Consider the following 24,316-nt stretch of genomic DNA (forward strand, 5'->3'; position numbering starts at 1 on the left):
AGTGTTGAGTCTATGGTGCAGTGTTGAGTCTATGGGCAGTGTTGAGTCTATGGTGCAGTGTTGAGTCTATGGACAGTGTGAGTCTATGGTGCAGTGTTGAGTCTATGGTGCAGTGTTGAGTCTATGGTGCAGTGTTGAGTCTATGGTGCAGTGTTGAGTCTATGGTGCAGTGTTGAGTCTATGGTGCAGTGTTGAGTCTATGGTGCAGTGTTGAGTCTATGGGCAGTGTTGAGTCTATGGTGCAGTGTTGAGTCTATGGTGCAGTGTTGAGTCTATGGTGCAGTGTTGAGTCTATGGTGCAGTGTTGAGTCTATGGTGCAGTTCTGAGTCTATGGTGCAGTGTTGAGTCTATGGTGCAGTGTTGAGTCTATGGGCAGTGTTGAGTCTATGGTGCAGTGTTGAGTCTATGGGCAGTGTTGAGTCTATGGTGCAGTGTTGAGTCTATGGTGCAGTGTTGAGTCTATGGTGCAGTGTTGAGTCTATGGTGCCGTGTTGAGTCTATGGTGCAGTGTTGAGTCTATGGTGCAGTGTTGAGTCTATGGTGTAGTTTTGAGTCTGTGGTGCAGTGCTGAGTCTATTGTGCAGTGTTGAGTCTATCGTGCAGTGTTGAGTCTATGGTGCAGTGTTGAGTCTATGGTGCAGTGTTGAGTCTATGGTGCAGTGTTGAATCTATGGGCAGTGTTGAGTCTATGGATAGTGTTGAGTCTATGGATAGTGTTGAGTCTATGGGCAGTGTTGAGTCTATGGCAGTGTTGAGTCTATGGTGCAGTGTTGAGTCTATGGGCAGTGTTGAGTCTATGGATAGTGTTGAGTCTATGGATAGTGTTGAGTCTATGGTGCAGTGCTGAGTCTATGGTGCAGTGTTGAGTCCATGGTGCAGTGTTGAGTTTATGGTGCAGTGTTGAGTCTATGGTGTAGTTTTGAGTCTGTGGTGCAGTGCTGAGTCTATCGTGCAGTGTTGAGTCTATCGTGCAGTGTTGAGTCTATGGTGCAGTGTTGAGTCTATGGTGCAGTGTTGAGTCTATGGTGCAGTGTTGAATCTATGGGCAGTGTTGAGTCCATGGATAGTGTTGAGCCTATGGATAGTGTTGAGTCTATGGGCAGTGTTGAGTCTATGGCAGTGTTGAGTCTATGGTGCAGTGTTGAGTCTATGGGCAGTGTTGAGTCTATGGATAGTGTTGAGTCTATGGATAGTGTTGAGTCTATGGTGCAGTGCTGAGTCTATGGTGCAGTGTTGAGTCCATGGTGCAGTGTTGAGTCTATGGACAGTGTTGAGTCTATGGTGCAGTGTTGAGTCTATGGACAGTGTTGAGTCTATGGACAGTGTTGAGTCTATGGACTGTGTTGAGTCTATGGTGCAGTGCCGATCCGATTGTGTCGAGAAGATTCCAGAAGAATGGATCATTCGTGTCATTTTTTATCCCCATCGACTGTGAACTCGCGCTTGAATTCGGTCGTTTTCCCTTCGTCTCGTTGCGTCTCTCTGCCGCTGCTGATCGAATGGCCGGCGATACCCCCTGCCTGCTGATCTCCACATCGTCGTCGTCGTCGTCAGCCACGCTCGATCCTCCGCGGAAATGAAGACCTCCCCCCAATCCACGGCCATCTCTCACCGGTCGCGTGACCACGCACCGACGACGTCACGTCTCCCACCTGCGCTTGAACACAACCGTGCGCGCTCCCGCACCCCCCTTCGTAGGTCGCGTCGGGGCTACGCCAGCGACAATGACGACGACGATGACCACCGTCATCGCGACAATGCTGCTGGTGGCGACGACGGGGGCGGCAGCGGCGTCGACGGTGTCGGCAGACGACGCGAAGAAGCCTTCTCCGTCCCATCCGTACGGGCTGTGTCCCCCGGGCCACCGCGTCTCGCTGCCGTTCTCCACGAAGGCCGTGGAGGGGCAGCAGAAGCAGCTGGAGGACGCGTCCCACGTGGAGGCACGTTGCACTCGGTGCCCGCCACGCCACTACACCCAGTTCTGGAACTCCCTGGACCGGTGTCTCTACTGCGGCCCGGGGTGCAAGGAGGGTCAGCGGCTCGCGAAGGAATGCAGCCCCACGCACGACCGTGTGTGCGAGTGCGAGCCGGGCACCTTCCTGCTACAGGAGTTCTGCGTGCCGCACAGAAGCTGCGCCGCTGGGCACGGCGTCGTCACCAAAGGCACGCACGGGGGGCGGGGGGCGGATACACCACGTGTGTCGTCGCGGTTCATTCGGCGATCGATTCGCTCGTACCAAGACGCTACTCAATTATTGCGTCTTATTTAATTAGTTGAATCGATGACAGTTCCTTCCGCGTGACCTCCCCCATCAACAAAAATGCACGAACGCCCACACTCCCCGTTCATGCATTCTTCATTCATTGTAGTACTTGGTTCTGCATGTCGCTCGGCTCGTACATGCACAGGTAGGATGTCCTCGCTAAAGGCACGAGTGCACATGACCTATTCATTCGTGGAGAGGTGAAATCATTTGCGCATTATTTCATTTGTTCTGTTGGCTCCAATCACCAGTTGCCCATCGGGATAGAGCTTCTGCGTGCCCAGCACGAGCTTTCTACCCCACTCGGACATTAATTGGTTGCTACATGCATCCGTCTGATGATCATTCATTTGTTCATAATAAAGGTTCTTGGGTTAGGTCGCGTTATTTATAAATGCGTCATTTGTAAATGTGTTTAGTCGTCAAGCCGGGGAATCTTATCACCACTTTCCCATCGCCCAGCTATCTCCCAGCCATCTCCCAGCGCCAATCAATGCCTATTCTCTTCTCATCTTTCTCTCTCTCTCTACGCATCTCTACATTCTCTCTCTCTGTCTGCCCGTGCACCCTCATCTCACGCTCTTCTCGGCACCGCAGGATCCCCGCACGAAGACACGCACTGCGCCCCGTGCCCTTGGGGATTCTTCTCCCCGGAGGTATCGGCGAATGCCACGTGCCGCCCGCACGCAAACTGCCTCACTCCGGGCTCCGTGCAGCTGCTGCCCGGAGCCTCCACGCACGACGCGCTCTGCTGGTCCTGCCACGAGCGACGGGCGTCCGTGCGGAGTCGGGAGCATGGGGACGCGAAGCCGGCAGGTGAGCCGCTTGCAATGACCGCACTCCCGTTCACGTGTTTCATACGGACGTATCGTTTTAGCGGCAACCGTAGATCGATGGCATAGTCGGAGAAGCAGCTGCTGGCTTCGGAGGGCAGTGGATGCCACACTGGGTCATTTCATTTCATTTACACCTGATGACGATTGCTTGTGTTGCAATTGAAACGTCGTATGCCGGTAGCAAGACGCGTCACCTCTCTTCCCTCCGCAGGGGAAGATGGTGCCGAGCCTCCACCGTCTAACCCGCCGCCCCAGCCGGAGTACGCGTGCGTGGACGCGACCCTGCGATTCGTGGACAGCGTCCGTCACCTGATTCTGCCGTGCCTGGCCCACCACGACACGAAGGAGGCCGCCTACATCTGGAAGCTTCTGGCCGGTGCCGCGAGGCGGCGGCGGCGGCAGCGGGAAGGGCGCAGGCAGCGTGGGGGGAACGAGACGAAGCGGGCGAGGAGGTTGGAGAGGCAGCTGGAGATGCTGCTGGGGGTTTGCGCAAAGGGAGCGTCGCCAGGAGGGTCGGTGAGAATGCACGCGGCGACGGCGGCGGCGGCGGATTGAACGTGGTCGAACAAGATGGGGGGAAGGGCCTTTGAGGACGTCCATCTTCTTGGTTCTTTCGGTAAAGTCACGTAGAATGGAAATAACAAAATAATAAAAATATAATAAAATATATTATTATAAATAATAAAAATAAGAAAATATTAGAAATTAAGCATAATGAAATATATTATTATATTACTTTTTTATGTTTTATTTTATTATTTCCCTTCTAGGTGACTTTCGTGACTGCAGGGATTCATCTTCTTGGTTCTTTCGGGAAAGTCACGTAGAAGGGAAATAATAAAATAAATAAATAGAAAACATTTATGCTTTATTTTTTATATTTTTTTATTATTAAATTTTTCATAAAATAAAAATAAAACATGTTTTATTTTTTTTATTTTATTATTTCCCTTCTACGTGACTTTACCGAAAGAACCAAGAACAGTGAATAACTTTAATAAGCCGAAAATATTAACAGACACTCCCTCACGACTGAAACCTTAACCGCTGAACATTTCAGACAATTTGCCCTGCCGTGAGGTGCAGAAGAGTACGGTGTCGTTACGAACAGCGAACACTGTGACAGCTAAAATGCTACAAAAGTCTCCGATTTGGATGTTGATTCACGTGAAGAGAGAATATTTCAGCAGTGTTCACAGTCTCTCCTACGACCAGGCCTCTCGATGTTTAACAGAATGTTACTGTGCTGGCTTGGAGTTAGGAATTATGAGCAGAAGGCACCGCAACTCGAACGTGATACACTCATCATAAGAATCCATGTTGTTGTATAGGCCAATCGGTTTAAAGGACGATGCATACATTACCGAAGTATATTTGTTTCAACGGTTTACCGCAAGTCTGTGTGGTTAGTGCAGACTGGATGCCTTGTGATAGGGGTCCATTTGGTGTTTGAACCTCTTAACACCTCAGAAAGGGTAAATCCTATTTGTTTATTTTATTCCATCACTATGTTTATTGCACCCATATATCCTTACAATCAATCCGATGAGAGCTTTATACAAAAATATCGTTGGACAAAATAAGGACCAATAAGGATAAATGAGGATGTGGTTTGTCAAAATGGTTCCCGGAAAAGTGAAAACAAAAATAACAAAAATATTTCGTTGTTAAGATTTTGAGAGAAACATTTCTGGAGCAGAGCGTAATGCACCTCCAATGTCAACTACTGGGGGACTGGTTAATGACTTCTTTTGGAATGTAAAATGTGGTTTTGTAATTACCACGTTTGGTTACGTGTTGACTGTTGAAACCTTTAAATAAAAGTTGCATAAAATGGATACGCGTTCAAAATTCCTCAGCAGTTTAGAGCGAATCGAAATCCGCAAATATGCCATCAGCTATGCTCTACCCACTGCTGGCTCAAAGCCTCCCTTCAATCATAGGAATTATGAGCAGAAGGCACCGCAACTCGAACGTGATACACTCATCATAAGAATCCATGTTGTTGTATAGGCCAATCGGTTTAAAGGACGATGCATACATTACCGAAGTATATTTGTTTCAACGGTTTACCGCAAGTCTGTGTGGTTAGTGCAGACTGGATGCCTTGTGATAGGGGTCCATTTGGTGTTTGAACCTCTTAACACCTCAGAAAGGGTAAATCCTATTTGTTTATTTTATTCCATCACTATGTTTATTGCACCCATATATCCTTACAATCAATCCGATGAGAGCTTTATACAAAAATATCGTTGGACAAAATAAGGACCAATAAGGATAAATGAGGATGTGGTTTGTCAAAATGGTTCCCGGAAAAGTGAAAACAAAAATAACAAAAATATTTCGTTGTTAAGATTTTGAGAGAAACATTTCTGGAGCAGAGCGTAATGCACCTCCAATGTCAACTACTGGGGGACTGGTTAATGACTTCTTTTGGAATGTAAAATGTGGTTTTGTAATTACCACGTTTGGTTACGTGTTGACTGTTGAAACCTTTAAATAAAAGTTGCATAAAATGGATACGCGTTCAAAATTCCTCAGCAGTTTAGAGCGAATCGAAATCCGCAAATATGCCATCAGCTATGCTCTACCCACTGCTGGCTCAAAGCCTCCCTTCAATCATAGCTGAGATGCCAAAAAGCCACCGAGGTTTTTCTGCCCATGAGCTCCGATCTTATCGCTCCATCTGCGTCCATCGGTTATCATCCCTCATCGCCGTGCTGCCCTGACCAAACTCAACGTAACGCCTGCACAGTCATTACATTGTCCTGCAAAGGATTGCGGTCGTCCTGAAGCCACCCCCACCCCCTCCAACTCTACCAGAGAGAGAGAGAGAGGGAGGAGAGGCAGTGTCCGTAGAGTCGTGGCGGGCCCCGACAGTTCACGATGAGAAGTCAGGGGCCCTGATGCTGATGGGAAGATTGCCAGGTGGGGTAGACACGTGACTGCGCCCCACGTGACCTCTTGACCCGCACCCTTCCCGTGCCCTTAGAAGAACAGCCCCCACACCCCCCCCCCAGTAGCCCCTGGGCGACAGGTACTGTGAGGCCCCCAGTAATTTTATTTTGTCAAGGCGCTCTTCCCCCTCCAACCCAGCTTAAATATACGCTCCAAGCCTGGTGGTGTTTCATTCAGACGCTGTCTTTCCGACAGACCTGGTTTTCACCTGAGGACGGCTGCTTGCGTTGTGGCCGAAACGTCGTGAGAATTATTTTATTATGTTTTATTTTTATTATTTTATTATTTCCCTTCTACGTGACGACTTTACCGAAAGAACCAAGAAGATGAATCCCTGCAGTCACGAAAGCTTTAAATCGAAATAAAACATTTAAGGAACACAACTTAAACGGCAAACTAGAGGACAGTTCAGCGGTGCACTCACAACTCCAAACCATCGCGACGGCGCTGAAGCAAACGAGATAAACACAACGGGGGGCGGCATCGTGCACTCAACAGAAGTCAAAGACCCGTCACGGTGCCCACGCCACTGCGTGGCAGGCCTGGGAGCTCAGAGCGAGGGCTTTAGAGCATTCCGACCAACTCCTAGCCACCTACCACCAGGGTCGCAAACGAGTTTTGATTCCTTACCCCTCGTACCCGTACCCTACCCGTACCAGGGTCACAAACGGGTACCCGTACTCGTACCCGATACCCGGCTACCCGTACCCGGCCGGGTACGAGTAGGGTACGGGTATCGGGTACCTGATTGCGACCTCTGGGATGAAGCCATGTTGCAGGCACGGGTGGGTTGATTCTAGGAACTTGAACTGTGAGAAGAGACAAGACGTTGGAAATGAGTGACAAACGGTTACTCACCAGTGATTCACGGCCTACCCGTACCCGTACTCGGCCGCACCAGGGTCGCAAACGGCTACCCGTAGCTGGGTATCGGGTAGGGTACGGGTATCGGGTACCCGGTTGTGACCTCTGCCTACCACCCAGCGAGTACGTGGGCGGTCGATGTGCACATGCGTGCACGTGTAATCGTGCTGGATACACAAAACAAAGGCTCGGCGACGTTTTTGCACATGTTTCGTATTGCTTAACGAAGGTCGACAAGTCTGTCCGTCCACACCGCTCGTGTTTCACGTCCGGCGGCCGTCGTTTGCGCGAAAGGCGGTTGGCTTCGGCGGTGTCACCGCACGGACGCGTCGGCTGTCGGATCCGGCAGAGGGAAGGAGGCATCGGCGAGGGTGCGGTGATTGGCATTGGCCGCCACGACCTCGTGACCTTTGGGCCCTGCCCCCGTTGCAGGTGACACCCGCGTGGACGGGCAGCCGCACCACGCAGACTCCGGCTCATCCTCTCAGCAGCAGCAGCAGCGGCGGCTTCAGGGGCTATCAATCAAACAAAGACGGCGGTCGCCGCATCATCATCATCGTCATCATCGTCATCGTTATCGTCATCATCGTCATCATCGTCATCGTCGTCATCATCGTCGTCGTCGTCGTCATCATCGTCATCATCGTCGTCATCATCGTCATTGTCATCATCATCATCGTCGTCATCGTCGCGGCGCTTTCAGACGCACTTCCGCAGCCGCCTGGAACGCTCACCACGGGAGCCGCGCACTTTTTGAAACGACCATCCAAATTGAAAACGAATCTATTCACAACCGTTTTTGTCCTTCCCCCCCTCCCACCCCCTGCTCCCGCATCAGCGCGGTTGGCATCGTACTCGCACGCACCTGCATCTGGCCCAGTGGGTGGGTGCTGCATTTCGGCGTCGGTCAATTACCGCTCCCCCCCCTCCCGCGTCACGTGGAGGAGCTGCTCGCCATGGGGGTCTCCGCCAGCACGGCCTGCAGCAGGCGCACGTAGCGGCGCGTCGCTCGCAGCGTCTCCGCGTTCGACGGGCGGCGGTGCGAAAGCTCCAGCGGCACCAGCTGACGCAGGCGCTGGAACATGCGCTTCAGGTTACGCACCTGAGGGCACACGGGCACGCACGGACGGACACGCACGGACACGCGGTCAAGCCGGGGGCGAGGCGCTCAGAGCGAAGCAGCAACGAGGGTTCAAGCGGCGATCCGGTGATCACCGATTCACTCCGTTCACTCGCTGGTGGTCAGTCGCCTCCCGATCGCACTTCTTTTGCCGCCAGCGTGGTTCTCGTTGCCGTGAATGTCACTCGTTCTGCCCCCCCCCCCCCCCCCCCCCGTGGCGAGGACTCGGCTCTACCAAACTCAACTGTCTCGTGTCACCTCCAGAGGTCGCAAACGGGTTTTGATTCCTTACCCGTACCCGTACCCGGCCGCACCAGGGTCGCAAACGGGTACCCGTACCCTCACCCGGCCGGGTACGGGTAGCCGGGTATCGGGTAGGGTATCGGGTACCCGGTTGCGACCTCTGGTCACCCCGTACCGCGTTCAACAACGACCAAACCGCAGGTCACGATCACGCGAAGTCTCTCAAAGCACCCACACTCGGACAGATTAGCGGAACGCGAGAGAGACGGGCACGTGGGAGGATGGACACACGGACGGATGGATGGATCCGAGTTTTAAGTTAAACAACAATTTGATTTGCACATCTCTTCAACGTGACGACAAGCGACTTTACACATTTGAAAGGGCACCCGCCACCTCCCCCAGCGGCAGCTGTCACCACGTGACACCTGGGCTGCAGTCGGGCCAGTAGGGAGGAGACTGCCGCTGGCAGCTGCAATCCCCATTGATACAGGGACAGCGCCGGTGTTTACAATGTCGCTGATTTGGGCCATGCCGTGTCCGCAACCACAATGGCCGCAGTAATGGCCGGGGTGACCTGCGAGATCCGAACCGAATCTCGAACGTGCCACCGCTGAACCATGTCACCCCCCCCCCAAGTTTGATTTTAGTCCGAGTCAACCTAGGGGATCGTGGCCTCTCACCCGGCGTCTCTCGCGCAAGATCGCTTTGCTCCTCTTAGCAGCAGCCGTCCTCGGGGAGGCCGGTGAGCACCAGCGGCAGTAGTGCGACGAGGAGGTGGAGGAGGTGGAGGAGGTGGTGGAGGAGGAGGTGGTGGAGACGGTGGTGGAGGTGGAGGAGGTGGTGGAGGAGGTGGAGGAGGTGGTGGAGGAGGTGGTGGAGGAGGAACCCGCCAGAGTCCTGCAGAGCCCAGCTGGAATCTGAGACCCCTTGAGAACCACGCAGGACGACCACGCTGGCAGCATCGGCTGCTGCTGCTGCTGCTGCTGTTGTTGCTGCTGCTGCTGCTGCTGTTGCTGCTGTTGCTGCTGCTGTTGCTGCTGCTGCTGCTGCTGTTGCTGCTGGTGGTGTTGCTGCTGCTGCTGGTGGTGGTGGAGCTGCTGGTGGTGTTGGTGGAGTTGCTGCTGGTGGTGGAGCTGCTGGTGGTGGAGCTGCTGTTGTTTTTGCTGCTGCTGCTGGTGGTGGTGCTGCTCCTGGTGGAGCTGCTGGTGGTGGAGCTGCTGGTGGTGGTGGAGCTGCTGGTGGTGGTGGAGCTGCTGGTGGAGCTGCTGGTGCTGGTGGTGGTGCTGCTGGTGGTGGTGCTGCTGGTGGTGGAGCTGCTGGTGGTGGTGTTGGTGGAGCTGCTGGTGGTGGAGCTGCCGCTGCTGCTGGTGGTGGAGCTGCTGGTGGTGGAGCTGCTGGTGGTGGAGCTGGTTGTGGAGCTGCTGGTGGTGGAGCTGCTGGTGGTGGTGTTGGTGGAGCTGCTGGTGGTGGTGGTGGAGCTGCTGGTGGTGGAGCTGCTGGTGGTGGAGCTGCTGGTGGTGGAGCTGCTGCTGCTGCTGGTGGTGGACCTGCTGGTGGTGGAGCTGCTGGTGGTGGAGCTGCTGGTGGTGGTGGAGCTGGTTGTGGAGCTGCTGGTGGTGGAGCTGCTGGTGCTGCTGGTGGTGGAGCTGCTGGTGGTGGAGCTGCTAGTGGTGGAGTTGCTGGTGGTGGAGTTGCTGGTGGTGGAGGACGATGGGAGTGCGTCGTGGCGAGGAGCCGTGTTGCGTCTCGCTGCGCTGCACGTCAGAGAAGCTCTGCGGCGCCGCCGTGCGGAACAATCGCACCGCGCCGCCCGGCTGGCCCGGCCCTCGGCGCTGCGGAAGGACACGCGCACGGCAAGAGCGACCGCCCCCCCCCTCTTGATGGAGGGTATATCTTTTGGCCTACTTTTCCACGACTCGGGAAGAGGCGATAATTGTTTTTTTACCCTTCTATCTGGCAACAAAACTGACACCTTTTTTACAAGGAGTTATGTTTGCATAGACCACAATGCCTGCAGTCATAATACAAACAAAAAACACAACTCTGATAATGTATGCACTGTCCTTGAAGTTGATTGGTCCTCACCCGAGACAGCTTTCCTTGGACCAGATGACGCCAAAAGGCGTCAGTTTTGTTGCCAGATAGAAGGGTAAATAACCAATTATCATATTTTTACTGGCAAATGAGGTTCCCATAGAGTCGGGAAGAGGTGTCGGTTACCCCCCCGACGCCTTAGCCCAGCGCACGCGACCCGCCCCGTCGCGTCTCGGCGCGTCGGACGCGTTCGCAGGGTCACGTCACGCGAGTTTGTTTTCACGGGTCAAGTCGAGGTCGAAGCGATTCGCTGCTCGGGTGAGCGGCGGTGCTCGTGTCCGGTTTTACAGCCCTGAGCCTGATGGTGGGAATTCTACGTTCCTCTGGCGGGGGGCGATCCCTTTCAACTCCACCCCACAAACGGGCAACTGGACACACGGACAGGTTTGTTCGTATCTCTGAAACTTCGTAAGTCGAAGAGTCCCCGTAGTTTTTTGCGGAATGCGCAAAGGCTGAGTGCTCCTACCACGCTTCCGTGCGTCGTGTGAAACCACCGAGTCTTTATGACGCAAACCACAAAAAAACACCTCGTTGTGGAAATAAGTAGCAAAAGAGCCGAGCTGGCAATCAGCCTCCCCATATCTGTGCCTCCAAATAAAACTATAACGGTTGTTCTTTAACACGTCCCATCAGCACCACGGCCTTCTGGCGAGTGCGCCATTCCATGGGCGTTGGTTGTCACCACCTCTAGGCCAGCTTCCACTGCCGTGGCGTCATCAGCAGAGCCCCCTTGCGTTGAGCCACCTGTGTGTGGACCGCTACTTCTGGATGGAGGACCGCTCGCCAGAGGTCGCAAACGGGTTTTGATTCCGTACTCGTACCCGTACCCGGCCGCACCAGGGTCGCAAATGGGTACCCGTACCCGTACCCGACCGGGTACTGGTACCCGTTCCCTACCCGTACCCTACCCGAAATGAGTGACAAACGCTTACTCACCAGTGACTCACGGCCTACCCGTACCCTACCCGAAATGAGTGATAGCCAGGTATCACGCCGTAAGCCCCACTGTCAACAAGCACTATTCCTTTTTCACAATCTTCAACTTTTTATTAGTTGAATTAGCCATTTTGTGTAGTTTTGTTTAATGATTCATTAAATGGTGCGCTATCGACCGTACCAACTCACACACGTTCGGTGGGGTGGAAGGGGCCATTTTTCTGTCATTTCGACACTGCGCAGGGTAACACACAAAATCACAGCTCACTTCAAGCATCTATCCATCTTTTTTCTCTCATTTCTCTTACTTTTTTTTCATAATACAGCGTACACATTAACCAATGTTTTACGACAGTATACATATTTACACAATATAACACGCTTTTTCCCCTGCCTACAGCTATAACATTTAATGTCCTTAGACAACAAAGTCCAGCCAATATGTCTTTTTGCCCACAAACTTTCCTGTCGTGAGCAGGACTCTACGTTACAAACTATTATTACTTTAACATTTATTTTTAAATCCTTTATATTAAGTTCACTTGCTTGCGCGCTTACGACCGTGCAAATCTTTCGGTCGTTTTTTAACCCACTTCTCGTGATCCAATCGAGCTGACATTTTGCACACAGACTCGTTGTGCGTGACAATTAATTTTCGTGAAATTTTTGTTCAAAATTTTTACACTTTTTAGGATTTTTAAAATATTTAATTACCAATTGCTTAATGGTGGCAGGCAATCATCTGACCCATAAGTGGCAGCCATCTCAAGCCAGAGGACGAGAGGACTCTAGCCGCCACGCATATAAAGGATTTATAGTGAAAAACTTAGTTTTTACGGGTTAATTTTTTGACTTTCAAGATGTTCCATTACTATAGGTTACATGTGTAGTGGGTCCAAGACAAGGCGAGACGGTTCGCTAGACGCTGGAGGCAACACGTTTATTCAACTAGGGAACCATAACACAGAAAAATAACGGCCCCTCACACCCGATAACCTGAGGCAGTCCCTCCAGACTAACGTGCCCTTACTCTGGTTATAGCACTAACCCTACACTGGTTATGTCTGAACCCGACCCTAGCCAGTGGCGAATGGCGGTTGTTGTTGGGCTCTTCACTTCAGGGTCTTCAGGGTAGCTCTTGAGTCTTCAGATCTTCAGATCTTCAGGTGGATGAAGACTGCCGAACCCGTTCAGGGTTCCGGCTTTTATACCCATTCCAGGGTCTCTCCGCCCCTAGCCAAGCCTGACTTCTGTAACTCTCTAGAGGGCCCTGGAACATCCCCCAGTCCCCCTCTTGGGGTCTGGGGGCCCTATTGGCCCAACGGCCCTGTTCGTCCCACCTGGTCTGTATACCACACCCTGTTGACGCATGTCCGCTATTACAGGTAAGCTCCATGATCATACGCATACAGCCCAACAATGACGCTACATCATCCCCCCCCCCCCCGCCCCCTTGTAGCATCCAGCCGTCTGCTACATTCACAGGAAGCCCTAGACACATGCACGAATATGCTCAAGATGTCATGTCATATGTTCGAGCGTATGGATGTCCCGACGTATTTATTACCTTTACATGTGTAATGCGAGCGTCAATGGGGTTGTTGCTGGGCTCTGGTCCAATCACGCGGCCCGGGGCATTGGGGGGCGGAGCCTGGTCTGCGGGGCGTGTGGGAGGGGCCACCGTTCACCTCGGCTCCAATCGGAGGAGGCGAGGTGAATGGGGACGGAGCCAGCAGGGTAATATGGGAAGGCCGGATCTGACGATCCGGGAGGGGAGGAGTCAGGGTCACGTGGGGGGAATGGATATAAGTGGGAGCCCGGAAGAGATCGGGGCAGTCGGGGAAGTTAAGAGTCTGAGCCACGTTGGGTGGTGAGAGGGATCCGCGCCATCGGCCACGTGGCCGAAGGACCTCAGCACGCCGTTGGCCAGCGGTGTGCGGAGTACGGGAGTGGAGGAGCTAACGGAGGAGCGTGCGCGGCACGCGAGAGGGAGTGTGCGTGGGGCGCGCGCGAGACGACGCTGGTCCGAGGAGACCAGCAGTGCCTGACGGAGTCTTTTATTACACATGTAATCCAGCTTGGCCTGAGATTTAAAAAAAATGACTTTCATTCGGTCAGACACCCAGCCATCGACATGACTTAATAACCAGTGTTCAGACAAAAGACAATGCAATTAATCGAGATCACGACTAAGAGTCGTGTTTTTGGAGAAACAAGATGCTGGATAAATTTTTATTTAAAGCTTTCGTGACTGCAGGGATTCATATTATTGGTTCTTTCAGTAAAGTCACGTAGAAGGGAAATAATCAAATAATATAAATATTAAACAATAAAATTCTCACGACCTTTCGACTGCAACACAAGCAATCATCATCAGGTGTGAAATCCACAGCAAGAAAGTTTGAAAAAAATGGCGTTTTTTCTGCCACTTTTGGCGTTTTTTCCACCACTTTTTTCAAACTTTCTTGATGTGGATTTCACACCTGATGATGATTGCTTGTGTTGCAGTCGAAACGTCGTGATAATTTGTATTGTTTTATATTTATATCATTTTATTTCCCTTCTACGTGACTTTACCGAAATAACCAACAATAAGATGCTGGATGTACTAAATTGAGTGGCAGAAACGAGGACTCCCACATGCTCGTATTCTAACCTGGCTGAAAGAAAAAATGCATCCAATCCAAATCGATGTTTTATCTGCCGAGTTTTCAAATCCAGAGGAAGACCCAAATCTGCTTGCAGCAGTGACCGCAAACATGATTCATGGGCCATGTGGAAACCTTAATGTCAATGCAGCATGTACGAAGGTCAGAAAGTGCAGCAAGAAATATCCGAGGCAATTGATCAAAGACACAGAAACTGGAGACGATGGATATCCTCGCTGTAGAAGGCGAGCTCCGGCAGATGGTGGATACGAAGCAAGACTGAAGATTAGAGGCAACACGGATATCGAAGTGAGCAGGTGGGTTGTTCCATAGTCTCCCCTTCTTTGTAAAATGTTTCAGGCGCACATTAATGTGAAATACTGTAACTCGGTGAAATCCATCAAATACATTTGCAAGTATGTCAACAAGGGAAGCGACATGGCTGTTTTTGGACTCGCTAGTGAAAACAGCCGTGACGAGGTTTCTCGGTACCAGTTGGGAAGGTGCATCAGTAGTAATGAAGCAGTTTGGCGGATTTTCAGTTTTCCTAATCACGACCGCCACCCCACCGTTGTTCGCCTCACTGTTCATTTAGAGAACGGCCAGAGAGCCGACTTCACAACTGACGACGCCCGGTTAGTTGCCGCTGAACCACCAAACACAAATCCTTTGACAGCCTTCTTTCAATTGTGTCTACAAGACCCATCTGCGAGCACATTGCTGTATCCTGAGATTCCCCGATATTACACTTGGAATTCGTCAAGCAAAGTCTTCTGCAAAAATGGAGTACCAGTTCCAGGACAGGATGCGTTTGCAAGCGAAGCCTTGGGACACGTCTACACAGTTCACCCAAACAACGGTGAATGTTTCTTGTCTCAGAATGCCACTTCACACAGTTCGAGGAGCAACTTCTTTTGCAGCTCTAAAAACTGTAAACGGTAAAGTATGTCAAGGCGCTCTTCCCCCTCCAACCCGGCAGCTTAAATAGACGCTCCAAGCCTGGTGGTGTTTCATTCAGACGCTGTCTTCCCGACAGACCTGTTCTTCACCTGAGGACGGCTGCTTGCGTTGTGGCCGAAACGTCGTGACAATTATTGAATTCCGTTTTATTTGTATTATTTTATCATTTCCCTTCTACGTGATGACTTTACCGAAAGAACCAAGAAGATGAATCCCTGCAGTCACGAAAGCTTTAAATCGAAAAGTATGTCAGACTTATAGAGAAGCTTGCCAAAAGCTTAGTTTAATAGATGGTCACAACTGGGATACTACATTATCAGAAACAGCGTTAACATCTTTTCCAGAGCAAATAAGAAGCCTTTTCGCCATCTTACTGACGACCTGCAACCCATCCAACCCGAGCAGCCTGTGGGAGAACTGTCGAGGAACCGTGGGTGATGATATAGTCGCCAAAGCCTGCAGAGACAATACAAAGCTTCATTTGAAATTTTGCCCGGAGGTTTTTAACGAGGTGCCGATATTGTTGGAAGATAAATGTCTAGCCATCAATAACAAGACACTGCTTCTGTTAGGCGTACAACCTCCAGAGCGGAATGAGCGTGATCTACTTAATACAGACCTTACGAGAGAGAAAAACTACAACGTTGAAGAGCTACGAAGATACGTAGAATCAAGAAAACCGCTGTTAATCGACGACCAAGGAAAAACATGACATCATGGACCACATCAGAAGGGGACAAGGTGGAATAATTGTTCTCGATGCTCCAGGAGGAAGAGGAAAAACACTTCTGACAAACTGACTCCTTGCTGAAATCCGAATGCAGAACGATTTGGCACTTGCAATCGCATCACCTGGCATTGCATCTGTAATGAGAGAGCACCGTCTAGGGACGACGAGGGCTAATTGATTCTAGATTTGAAGCTTTCGTGACTGCAAGGATTCATGTTCTTAGGTTTTTTCTGTATATAAAAATTTTAAATTAATAAAAGTAAACTAAAAATAAAATAAAAATTACCTATAAACTTATAGGTGATTTTTATTTTATTTTTCCTCCGCCCTCCTGTCAAAGTAAAATAAAAAAATAAAATAAAAATCACCTATAAGTTTATAGGTGATTTTTATTTTATTTTAATTAGAATTTTTTACCTACGTGACTTTACCGAAAAAACCTAAGAACACGAGGGCTAATTGCACAGTCACTGCGGGGTCACTAATATCCAATGAGAAGGAAGGGCTCCATCTGGGCCAAAGGTAACGGGCGGAGCTCGTGGCTGCTGTGTGCGGGAACCATCCGGAAGGTTCCACGAGGAGGCGTGGCTCGAGGCGGAGCTTAGCGATGTGAGGAGAGGCGGCGAGAGGACGCCACGACATCTACAGTCTGAGCACCGTGACGTGTCGCCAGTAACTACAACCAGCTTCATCAGGCCAAATTTGTGGAGAAGTTTTGGATTGTGTGAGGAGCTCACAAATCCTTGAAAGATCTGGACAAAGTCCCATCGGTGAGCGAGTGAGCCACTCCCAACGCCCTCACCACTGGAGTCTCCTCACCCTCCTCACCAGCCTACACCTCACCACCCAGCCCCTCCTCACCACCCTACACCTCATCTCTTCCTCCTCACCCTCGCCCTGCGTTTCCTCTCCAGCTGGCGTATCTCAGCCATGATGGCGTCTATCTGCTTCAGAATCCGGCTCTCCTCCTCCGCCCTCTTGTCACCCTCCTCCTCACCCTCCTCCTCCTCCTCCGCCTCTTCGCCCGACTTGCAGTCGCCGCCATCGGCTGCACTGCGTGATCTCCGTAGTCTCCTCCTCCTCCTCGTCCTCCTATTCCTCTTCCTCTTCCTCATCTCCCTCTCCTCCTCCTCCTCCTCTTCGTTGTCCGCCTCCTCCTCCTCGTCTCCCGCTCTGTCGACGCTCGGCTGGAGGCGGCTGGCACGGAACTTCAGCACCAGCCTGCGCACGCCCCCCGTAGCCCCCACCTCCTCGTCGTCGTCGTCGTCCCTCCGCTCCTTCGCCTCGTCACCCTCCACCACCACCACCTCCTCCTCCTCCTCGTCGTCGTCCCTCCGCTCCTTCGCCTCGTCACCCTCCACCACCACCACCTCCTCCTCCTCCTCGTCATCGTCCCTCCGCTCCTTCGCCTCGTCACCCTCCACCACCACCTCCTCCGGCGACACGGCAGTAGCCGTTGTTGACGTTGACCACGAAGACGACGACGACGACGACGTGTCCTCCGACAACGACAAACAGCCGGACAGCGGCGATGACGACGATCTCTGCCGCTGATATTGTTGCTGCAGTCGTCGTCGCCGTCGACGTGTCGTCAGGGCACCACGACGAGCCCGGCGCTTCTCGCTGGGCGCTGGCGGCTCGTCCAGCAGCGAGGACAAGTGCAATGCCGCCTCACGCAGGGCCCGGCGCTGCTTGTCTGTGAGCGGCGGCGCCGCCGGCATCGGAGGAGACGGAGGAGACGGAGGAGAGCGGCAGGTAGAGGAGCCCGGAGCGGGATCGGGATTCGGTTCCGCCGGGCAATCCGCCACCGCCACCGCCTCCTGCCGCTTCCTTAGCGGCGAGCGCTCGGCCAAAACCTCCTCCTCCTCTTCCATCACCTCGTCCACCTCGTCCACCTCTTCCTGTCCTCCTCTCGCTCCGCCTCCTCCACCCCTTCCGCTCCCCCTCCTGCCCCGGCCCCGCCACCAAAAGCTGATCTGTCTCTCCCATTCCGCACGCGGTCGAACAGCGGCCTCCCTGCGTCTCTCTGCCTCCTCCACCTCCTCCACCTCATCCACCGCCTCCTCCACCGCCTTCTCCACCACCTCCTCCATCACCTCCTCCACCGCCTTCTCCACCACCTTCTCCACCGCCTCCTCCACCACCTCCTCCACCACCTCCTCCACCGCCTTGTCCACCACCTCCTCCACCGCCTTGTTCACCACCTCCTCCACCGCCTCCTCCACCGCCTTGTCTACCACCTCCTCCACCGCCTCCACCTCCTCCACCTCCTCCTCTTCCACCCCCTCCTCCACCCCCTCCTCCACCACCTCCTCGCCCGCTGGCCCCGACTCTCCGCCACCGTCTCCGCGCTCCGGGGCGATTCCCAGCGGAGTCTCCCGGTGGCGCCCCCCCTCGGGAGCCGCCGGGAACGTCACGGGGCGACGACGACGACGCCGACGACTGCGGGGGGGGCGGGGGGGGTGGGGGGGGCGGGGAGGGGGCCCCGGCGTGGGCCCGGGCCCCGCGGCGTCACCGCCAGTGGCGCCGTCGACGGGGCGGGCGACCTTGAAGGGCGCCGCGTGAGACTCGTCGTCCGTGTAGCGCTTGGGCGCTACGCGGACGAGACGGGAGGAGCGAGTCCTCTCGGAGGGGGCGGTGGCGGCCGTGGCCGGGGTCAGGGCTGGGGGAGGCCATCCGGGGAGCCGCTGGAGGGGGGGGGGGGAGGACGTGGGGTCAGATTCCAGCATTCAGCACACAAACATCCTATCTCCCGTGGTAGTAGTGGTGGTGGTGGTATTGGTGGTAGTGGTGATGGTAGTGGGAGTGTTGTTTTTTTCAGCCCTTGAATCTGGTGCAACCGCAACAAACAAAAGACAAAAACATGAACAAGAAAACATCTTAAAGTGAATATGTGACTGAGTGCAAACAGAAAATCCAGGAAAAAACAGCACAATATTTCAGAAAAAGCACTGTACACCAACGCTGTGTGCAAAAATCCCAGTGGGATGCAAGTCAAACAACAACAACCACCACTAGACAACTTAGATTAAGGCCATCAGTTTAACTCCGTACTACAACAAACATGGCCAAACAAATACACTTTTCGAAATCACCAAAATAAAGCCATAAAAGCAATGTAACAGTGATCTGTGACCGAATTTTCACAATAAACGACGTAAACATGTGCCTCCAAACCCTGCAGCCATAGGTGGCTGCGTGAGTCACTCACAACAGCAGGATCATCATCAGGAGTATCAAATTGTTGGTAGTGATGGTAGTGGTGGTAGTAGTGGTGGTGGTAATGGTGGAAGTGGTGGTGGTAGAAGTGGTGGTGTAATGGTGGTGGTAGTGGAGGGAGTAGTGGTGGTAATGGTGGTGGTGTCCGGCAAAACAACCCCCTACTATCACCCAGCTTAATAACCAGGCTACAGTCTACATTATAGACTGTCAGTACACTCACCCAGCTTAATAACCAGGCTGCAGTCTACATTATAGACTGCCAGTACACTCACCCAGCTTAATAACCAGTCTACAGTCTACATTATAGACTGCCAGTACACTCAGCTTAATAATGTAGACTGTAGCCTGGTTATTAAGCTGGGTGAGTGTACTGACAGTCTATAATGTAGACTGTAGCCTGGTTATTAAGCTGGGTGAGTGTACTGGCAGTCTATAATGTAGACTGTAGCCTGGTTATTAAGCTGGGTGAGTGTACTGACAGTCTATAATGTAGACTGTAGCCTGGTTATTAAGCTGGGTGAGTGTACTGGCAGTCTATAATGTAGACTGTAGACTGGTCATTAAGCTGATGTACTGGCAGTCTATAATGTATACTCTACACTACAGTCTACATTATAGACTGTCAGTACACTCACCCAGCTTAAGAAGCAGGCTACAGTCGACATTCGAGATTTTAAAGCTTTTTTTAATACTTTTATTCACTTTATTTTTCTTTCCACGTAACTTTACCGAAAGAACCAAAGAATATTTTATTCCTGCAATCACGAGAGTTTTAAGTCAAAATGACACAATCGGTATTTTAATCCCAGCCACTAACTTATCTTCACCATCATCATCCAGATAATGATCTTCATCAGAAATTCCCCATCATTGTCTTCCACTTCTTGCTGTTGCATTGCTTTAATGGCTTTATATTGGTGATTTCGAAAAGTTTTTTTGGTTTGGCCATGTTTGTTTGTTGATGTACAGAGTTAGACTGATGGCCTTAATCTAAGTTGTCTTGTGGTTGTTGTTGTTGTTGTTTGACTTACATCCCACTGGGGTTTTTGCACACAGCGTTGGTGTACGGTGTTTTTTTCTGCAATATTTTGCTGTTTTTTCTTGGATTTTCTGTTTGCACTCAGTCACATATTCACTTTAAGATGTTTTTTGTTCATGTTTTTGTTTCTTGTTTGTTGCGGTTGCACCCGATTCAAGAGCCGAATGGCTCACAGGTCTCTATACCTAATACATGAACTTGAAATGAACTTGAACTTGCCCGCAATTCCTCTCTTGTTGCGGGTCTCGGATCGATAATTTGCAGCGTGCTCTGTAGATTTGACCCCTACGCGAGGTCACAGAAGCAAACGCATAGAAGGTGCAATTCTACAAAGCACAGATGCAATTTTATTCCAGCCACGATGTCCATTTTAAGCATTAAAGTACTCGCTGAAAAAGAAAACAGTCATCTCAACGAATACTGGCACATCTCATGCCCCTCATGAGGTAAACTATTCACAAATTCAAGCGTTTGTATTTTGTCAATGGAATGACCATAGACTCAGCACTGCCCCCATAGACTCAACACTGCACCATAGACTCAACACTGCCCATAGACTCAACACTGCCCCATAGACTCAACACTGCACCATAGACTCAACACTGCACCATAGACTCAACACTGCCCATAGACTCAACACTGCACCATAGACTCAACACTGCACCATAGACTCAACACTGCACCACAGACTCAACACTACACCATAGACTCAACACTGCACCTGTAAACCATCTGCAAATCACGGGCTGGACATTGGAAGACATTGTTTACCTCGTGTTTTCCCTCACGAGAGGCGATCTCGTGCCTCTGGGGGGTCGTCATCATCGTTAATTTCGACACCGAAATTGAAACAAAAACATCAAAAATCGCCCTCACCACTCTCAAGATGGCGGCTGGCACCACGTGGGTAGGCGGGAAACTAATCTGATTGGCTCCGAGGTGGAGCGGGGAGGGGCGTCACGTGGGTAGGGGGAACCTAATCTGATTGGCTCCGAGGCGGAGCGGGGAGGGGCGTCACGTGGGTAAGGGGAACCTAATCTGATTGGCTCCGAGGCGGAGCGGGGAGGGGCGTCACGTGGGTAGGGGGAACCTAATCTGATTGGCTCAAAGGCGGAGCGGGGAGGGGCGAGAAGGAGGAGCCAAATTAAATTAGCGGGAAAACAAATCCCGCATCACGTGGGTAAGAAGGACCTAACCTGATTGGCTGTAAGGCGTTGGCTTTGACCAATCAGAGAGCTCCAATCACTGCAGAAGGTCTGTGTATGTATCTGTGTGTCTGTGTGTGTGTCTGTGTGTGTATCTGTGTGTGTGTCTGTGTGTGTGTCTGTGTGTGTGTGTATCTGTGTGTGTGTCTGTGTGTGTATCTGTGTGTGTGTCTGTGTGTGTATCTGTGTGTGTGTCTGTGTGTGTATCTGTGTGTATGTCTGTGTGTGTATCTGTGTGTGTGTCTGTGTGTGTATCTGTGTGTATGTCTGTGTGTGTATCTGTGTGTGTGTCTGTGTGTGTATCTGTGTGTGTGTATCTGTGTGTATGTCTGTGTGTGTATCTGTGTGTGTGTCTGTGTGTGTATCTGTGTGTATGTCTGTGTGTGTATCTGTGTGTGTGTCTGTGTGTGTATCTGTGTGTATATCTGTGTGTGTATCTGTGTGTGTGTCTGTGTGTGTATCTGTGTGTGTGTCTGTGTGTGTATCTGTGTGTGTCTCTGTGTGTGTATGTGTCTCTGTGTGTGTGTGTGTATCTGTGTGTGCATCTGTGTATGTGTCTGTGTGTGTATCTGTGTGTGTGTCTGTGTGTGTATCTGTGTGTCTGTGTGTGTATCTGTGTGTGTGTCTGTGTGTGTATCTGTGTGTGTATGTATCTGTGTGTGTGTCTGTGTATGTCTGTGTGTGTATCTGTGTGTATCTGTGTGTGTGTCTGTGTGTTTATCTGTGTGTGTATCTGTGTATGTCTGTGTGTGTATCTGTGTATGTGTCTGTGTATGTCTGTGTGTGTGTGTATCTGCGTGTGTATCTGTGTGTGTGTCTGTGTGTGTATCTGTGTGTGTATCTGTGTGTGTGTCTGTGTGTGTCTGTGTGTGTATCTGTGTGTATGTCTGTGTGTCTCTGTGTGTCTCTCTGTGTGTGTGTATCTGTGTATGTGTATCTGTGTACGTGTGTCTGTGTGTGTGTGTCTCTGTGTGTGTGTGTCTCTGTGTGTGTGTGTGTCTGAGTGAGTTTCTGAACAACACCACCACCACCAACTTCACCACAACCACCACGTCGGCAATATGTCACCGTGCGCATTCCGCACTGCTACACTTAGAGGGGGCGACCAGGACGCTCATTAAACCGGGGGGGGGGGGGGTCATTGCTGGTAAATGGAGAAGTCTGTCCTCCTATGGCGCGTGTGTTCACACCGCGAATCGGATACAACGCGGCGATTCGCGTATTAGGGAACACACTTTTTTGACGACGCGAATCGAACACAACGCGGCTTTTGGCGAACAGAACGACGTCGGGATTCGCGGTTCTACGGCCGCCGCCTCGGTGTAGTGGGATGCTGCTGGATGCTTCTAGAATTCTACACCGTTAAAATCTTAACTCACGATTTTATTGATGAAGAAACTGTGAAATTAAGAGTTGCAAAACTCAGTCGAAGTTAGCCGGGGGTTGAACTCAGATCGCATGATTTAGTCTTGAGTGCAAACCATTACATCACAGGACCATCACAGCGCATCGCCATGCAATGTGATCTCTGTTCGGCAGTGTCTCGAGCTACATTATGTTAATAAAATACATTACTGCCGGTTTCATTGCAATTTCAGCTACCAGGGTACAGGAATCAAAGCCCTGAGTGCTAACCACGACACCACTGACACCACAAACTTTTGGCAGAAGTTGCTCAGCCTAAGTGTAGCAAACGTTTACATCCTGATTCTTTGACGAGTGCTTGAGGACGAACCAATGCTAGTAATTAATCCGCCAAAGGTTCTAATCAGAAAAAGTAATTGCGGTTATTGATGAAACTTTACAGAGCAATGTCGAACTCCAGCTGTGAAACATTACTATTCTCAGGCACCACCAAAGTTTGAACTAAGACCCCCCCCCGCCCCCCAGCAAATGAATGTTGTGGCCAATCGTGTTGTTGTTGTTGTTTGGCAAGTGAGAGGACACCAGAGAGCCTGGAGAAAACCCAAGATCGGAGGGAGTAAGACTCAAAAGCTCAACACATTTAGATGTAACCCATTGCTCTACTGCCATCTCCTGGTCAGGAATATATTAGCACGTCAAAAGGGGGCTTACTGCGTTGAACTAATTCGAGAAGACGCCTTTTGGCGTCATCTGGTGCAACCCACATGTGAGACTAGGCTCTAAGGAAAGCTGTCTCGGGTGTGGACCAATCAACTTCAAGGACAGTGCACATACATTATCAGAGTTGTGTTTTTTGTTTGCATTATGACTGCAGGTATTGTGGTCTATGCAAACATGACTCCTCGTAAAAAAGGTGTCAGTTTTGTTGCCAGATAAAAGGGTAAAAAACCAATTATCAAGACGAAAAGAGTGACACTTTATCACGATCCAGCAAGACTTAACTAGATTTAAATTAAAAATCCAACCTTTTTTGAACATAGCGTAAAATATAAAACCAAGAGGTCACGCTGAAACTTGAACTCAAGATTCAAGGGTTGCAAAGAGAAAATCATCTCACGTTGGACTAATTGAATATTTTTCTGAATAGCACCCTAGGGATGGAGCCAATGGTGAGTGCGTTGATTTCTTGATGAGTGTGCACTCATGTCATGTGCGCTTTCTGTTGGTAGCCCCTGTGATTGTGCCAGGTGTAAACATTTTTAGTAGCGTTTTAAATGGAGAGTTCCATAAAAATAACTCAAAATAAAACTCAATAAAATAACAAAAATTTTGAGTTAACGTTTTCAAATGAATTCATGGAAAAGTAATGCCCCTTCACGTGTTTGATATTAAAATGAATTATATTTGTGAAACTGGCCAGGAGATGGCAGTACAGAAAGGATATGCAGTGTCAGGAGCAAGTGCAGATGGCTCGGTTCTCAGAAAACACTTTTCTAAATGTGGGCTCAGCAGCTGCTGCCAAGAGGTTGTGCAATGAGGCAGCTCTACGTGGGGGTTCCGTGGTGTAATGGTTAGCACGCAGGACTCTGAATCCTGCGATCCGAGTTCAATTCTCGGTGGGACCTACAAATGATTATTTTTTTCTCTTTATACGTGACTTGACCGAAAGAACCAAAGAGTAATTCCTGCAGTCACGAAACCTCCAAGTTAAGTTTTTGTTATACTCTTAGGTTTTTCGGTAAAGTCACGTAGGTAAAAAAAGAATTAATGTAAATAATAATAGAAATAAAATTAATGTGATTTATTTTTTATTTCATTTTATTATTTT

At 50.8% G+C, this 24,316-nt stretch overlaps 1 protein-coding gene and 1 non-coding gene across 2 annotated transcripts; both read left to right on the top strand.

Moving 5' to 3' along the window:
* The first annotated feature begins 1,725 nt into the window (after window positions 1-1,725).
* Window positions 1,726-3,656, top strand: LOC133362603 (tumor necrosis factor receptor superfamily member 1B-like). Its single transcript, XM_061581529.1, has 3 exons — window positions 1,726-2,197; window positions 2,863-3,081; window positions 3,313-3,656. Exons 1-3 carry the CDS (start codon window positions 1,726-1,728, stop codon window positions 3,654-3,656), a joined length of 1,035 nt encoding a protein of 344 aa, XP_061437513.1.
* Window positions 3,657-24,041: 20,385 nt separating this feature from the next.
* On the top strand, window positions 24,042-24,113 carry TRNAQ-CUG (transfer RNA glutamine (anticodon CUG)). The gene has a single exon. It is a non-coding gene; the product is annotated as a tRNA-Gln (tRNA).
* The last annotated feature ends 203 nt before the right edge of the window (window positions 24,114-24,316 follow it).

Source organism: Lethenteron reissneri, unplaced genomic scaffold (genome assembly GCF_015708825.2).
Source record: "Lethenteron reissneri isolate LAM-NWPU_2019-01 unplaced genomic scaffold, ASM1570882v1 scaffold_1543, whole genome shotgun sequence".
Classification (NCBI taxonomy): Eukaryota; Metazoa; Chordata; class Hyperoartia; order Petromyzontiformes; family Petromyzontidae; genus Lethenteron; species Lethenteron reissneri.

Bases quoted from the DNA above. Each gene is read 5' to 3' on its own strand.
- LOC133362603 (XM_061581529.1), top strand. From the start codon at position 1,726: ATGACGACGACGATGACCACCGTCATCGCGACAATGCTGCTGGTGGCG. The intron at 2,198-2,862 runs GTGTGTCGTCGC...TCGGCACCGCAG, and splicing joins GCGGGGGGCGGATACACCAC to GATCCCCGCACGAAGACACG. The intron at 3,082-3,312 runs GTGAGCCGCTTG...TTCCCTCCGCAG, and splicing joins TGGGGACGCGAAGCCGGCAG to GGGAAGATGGTGCCGAGCCT.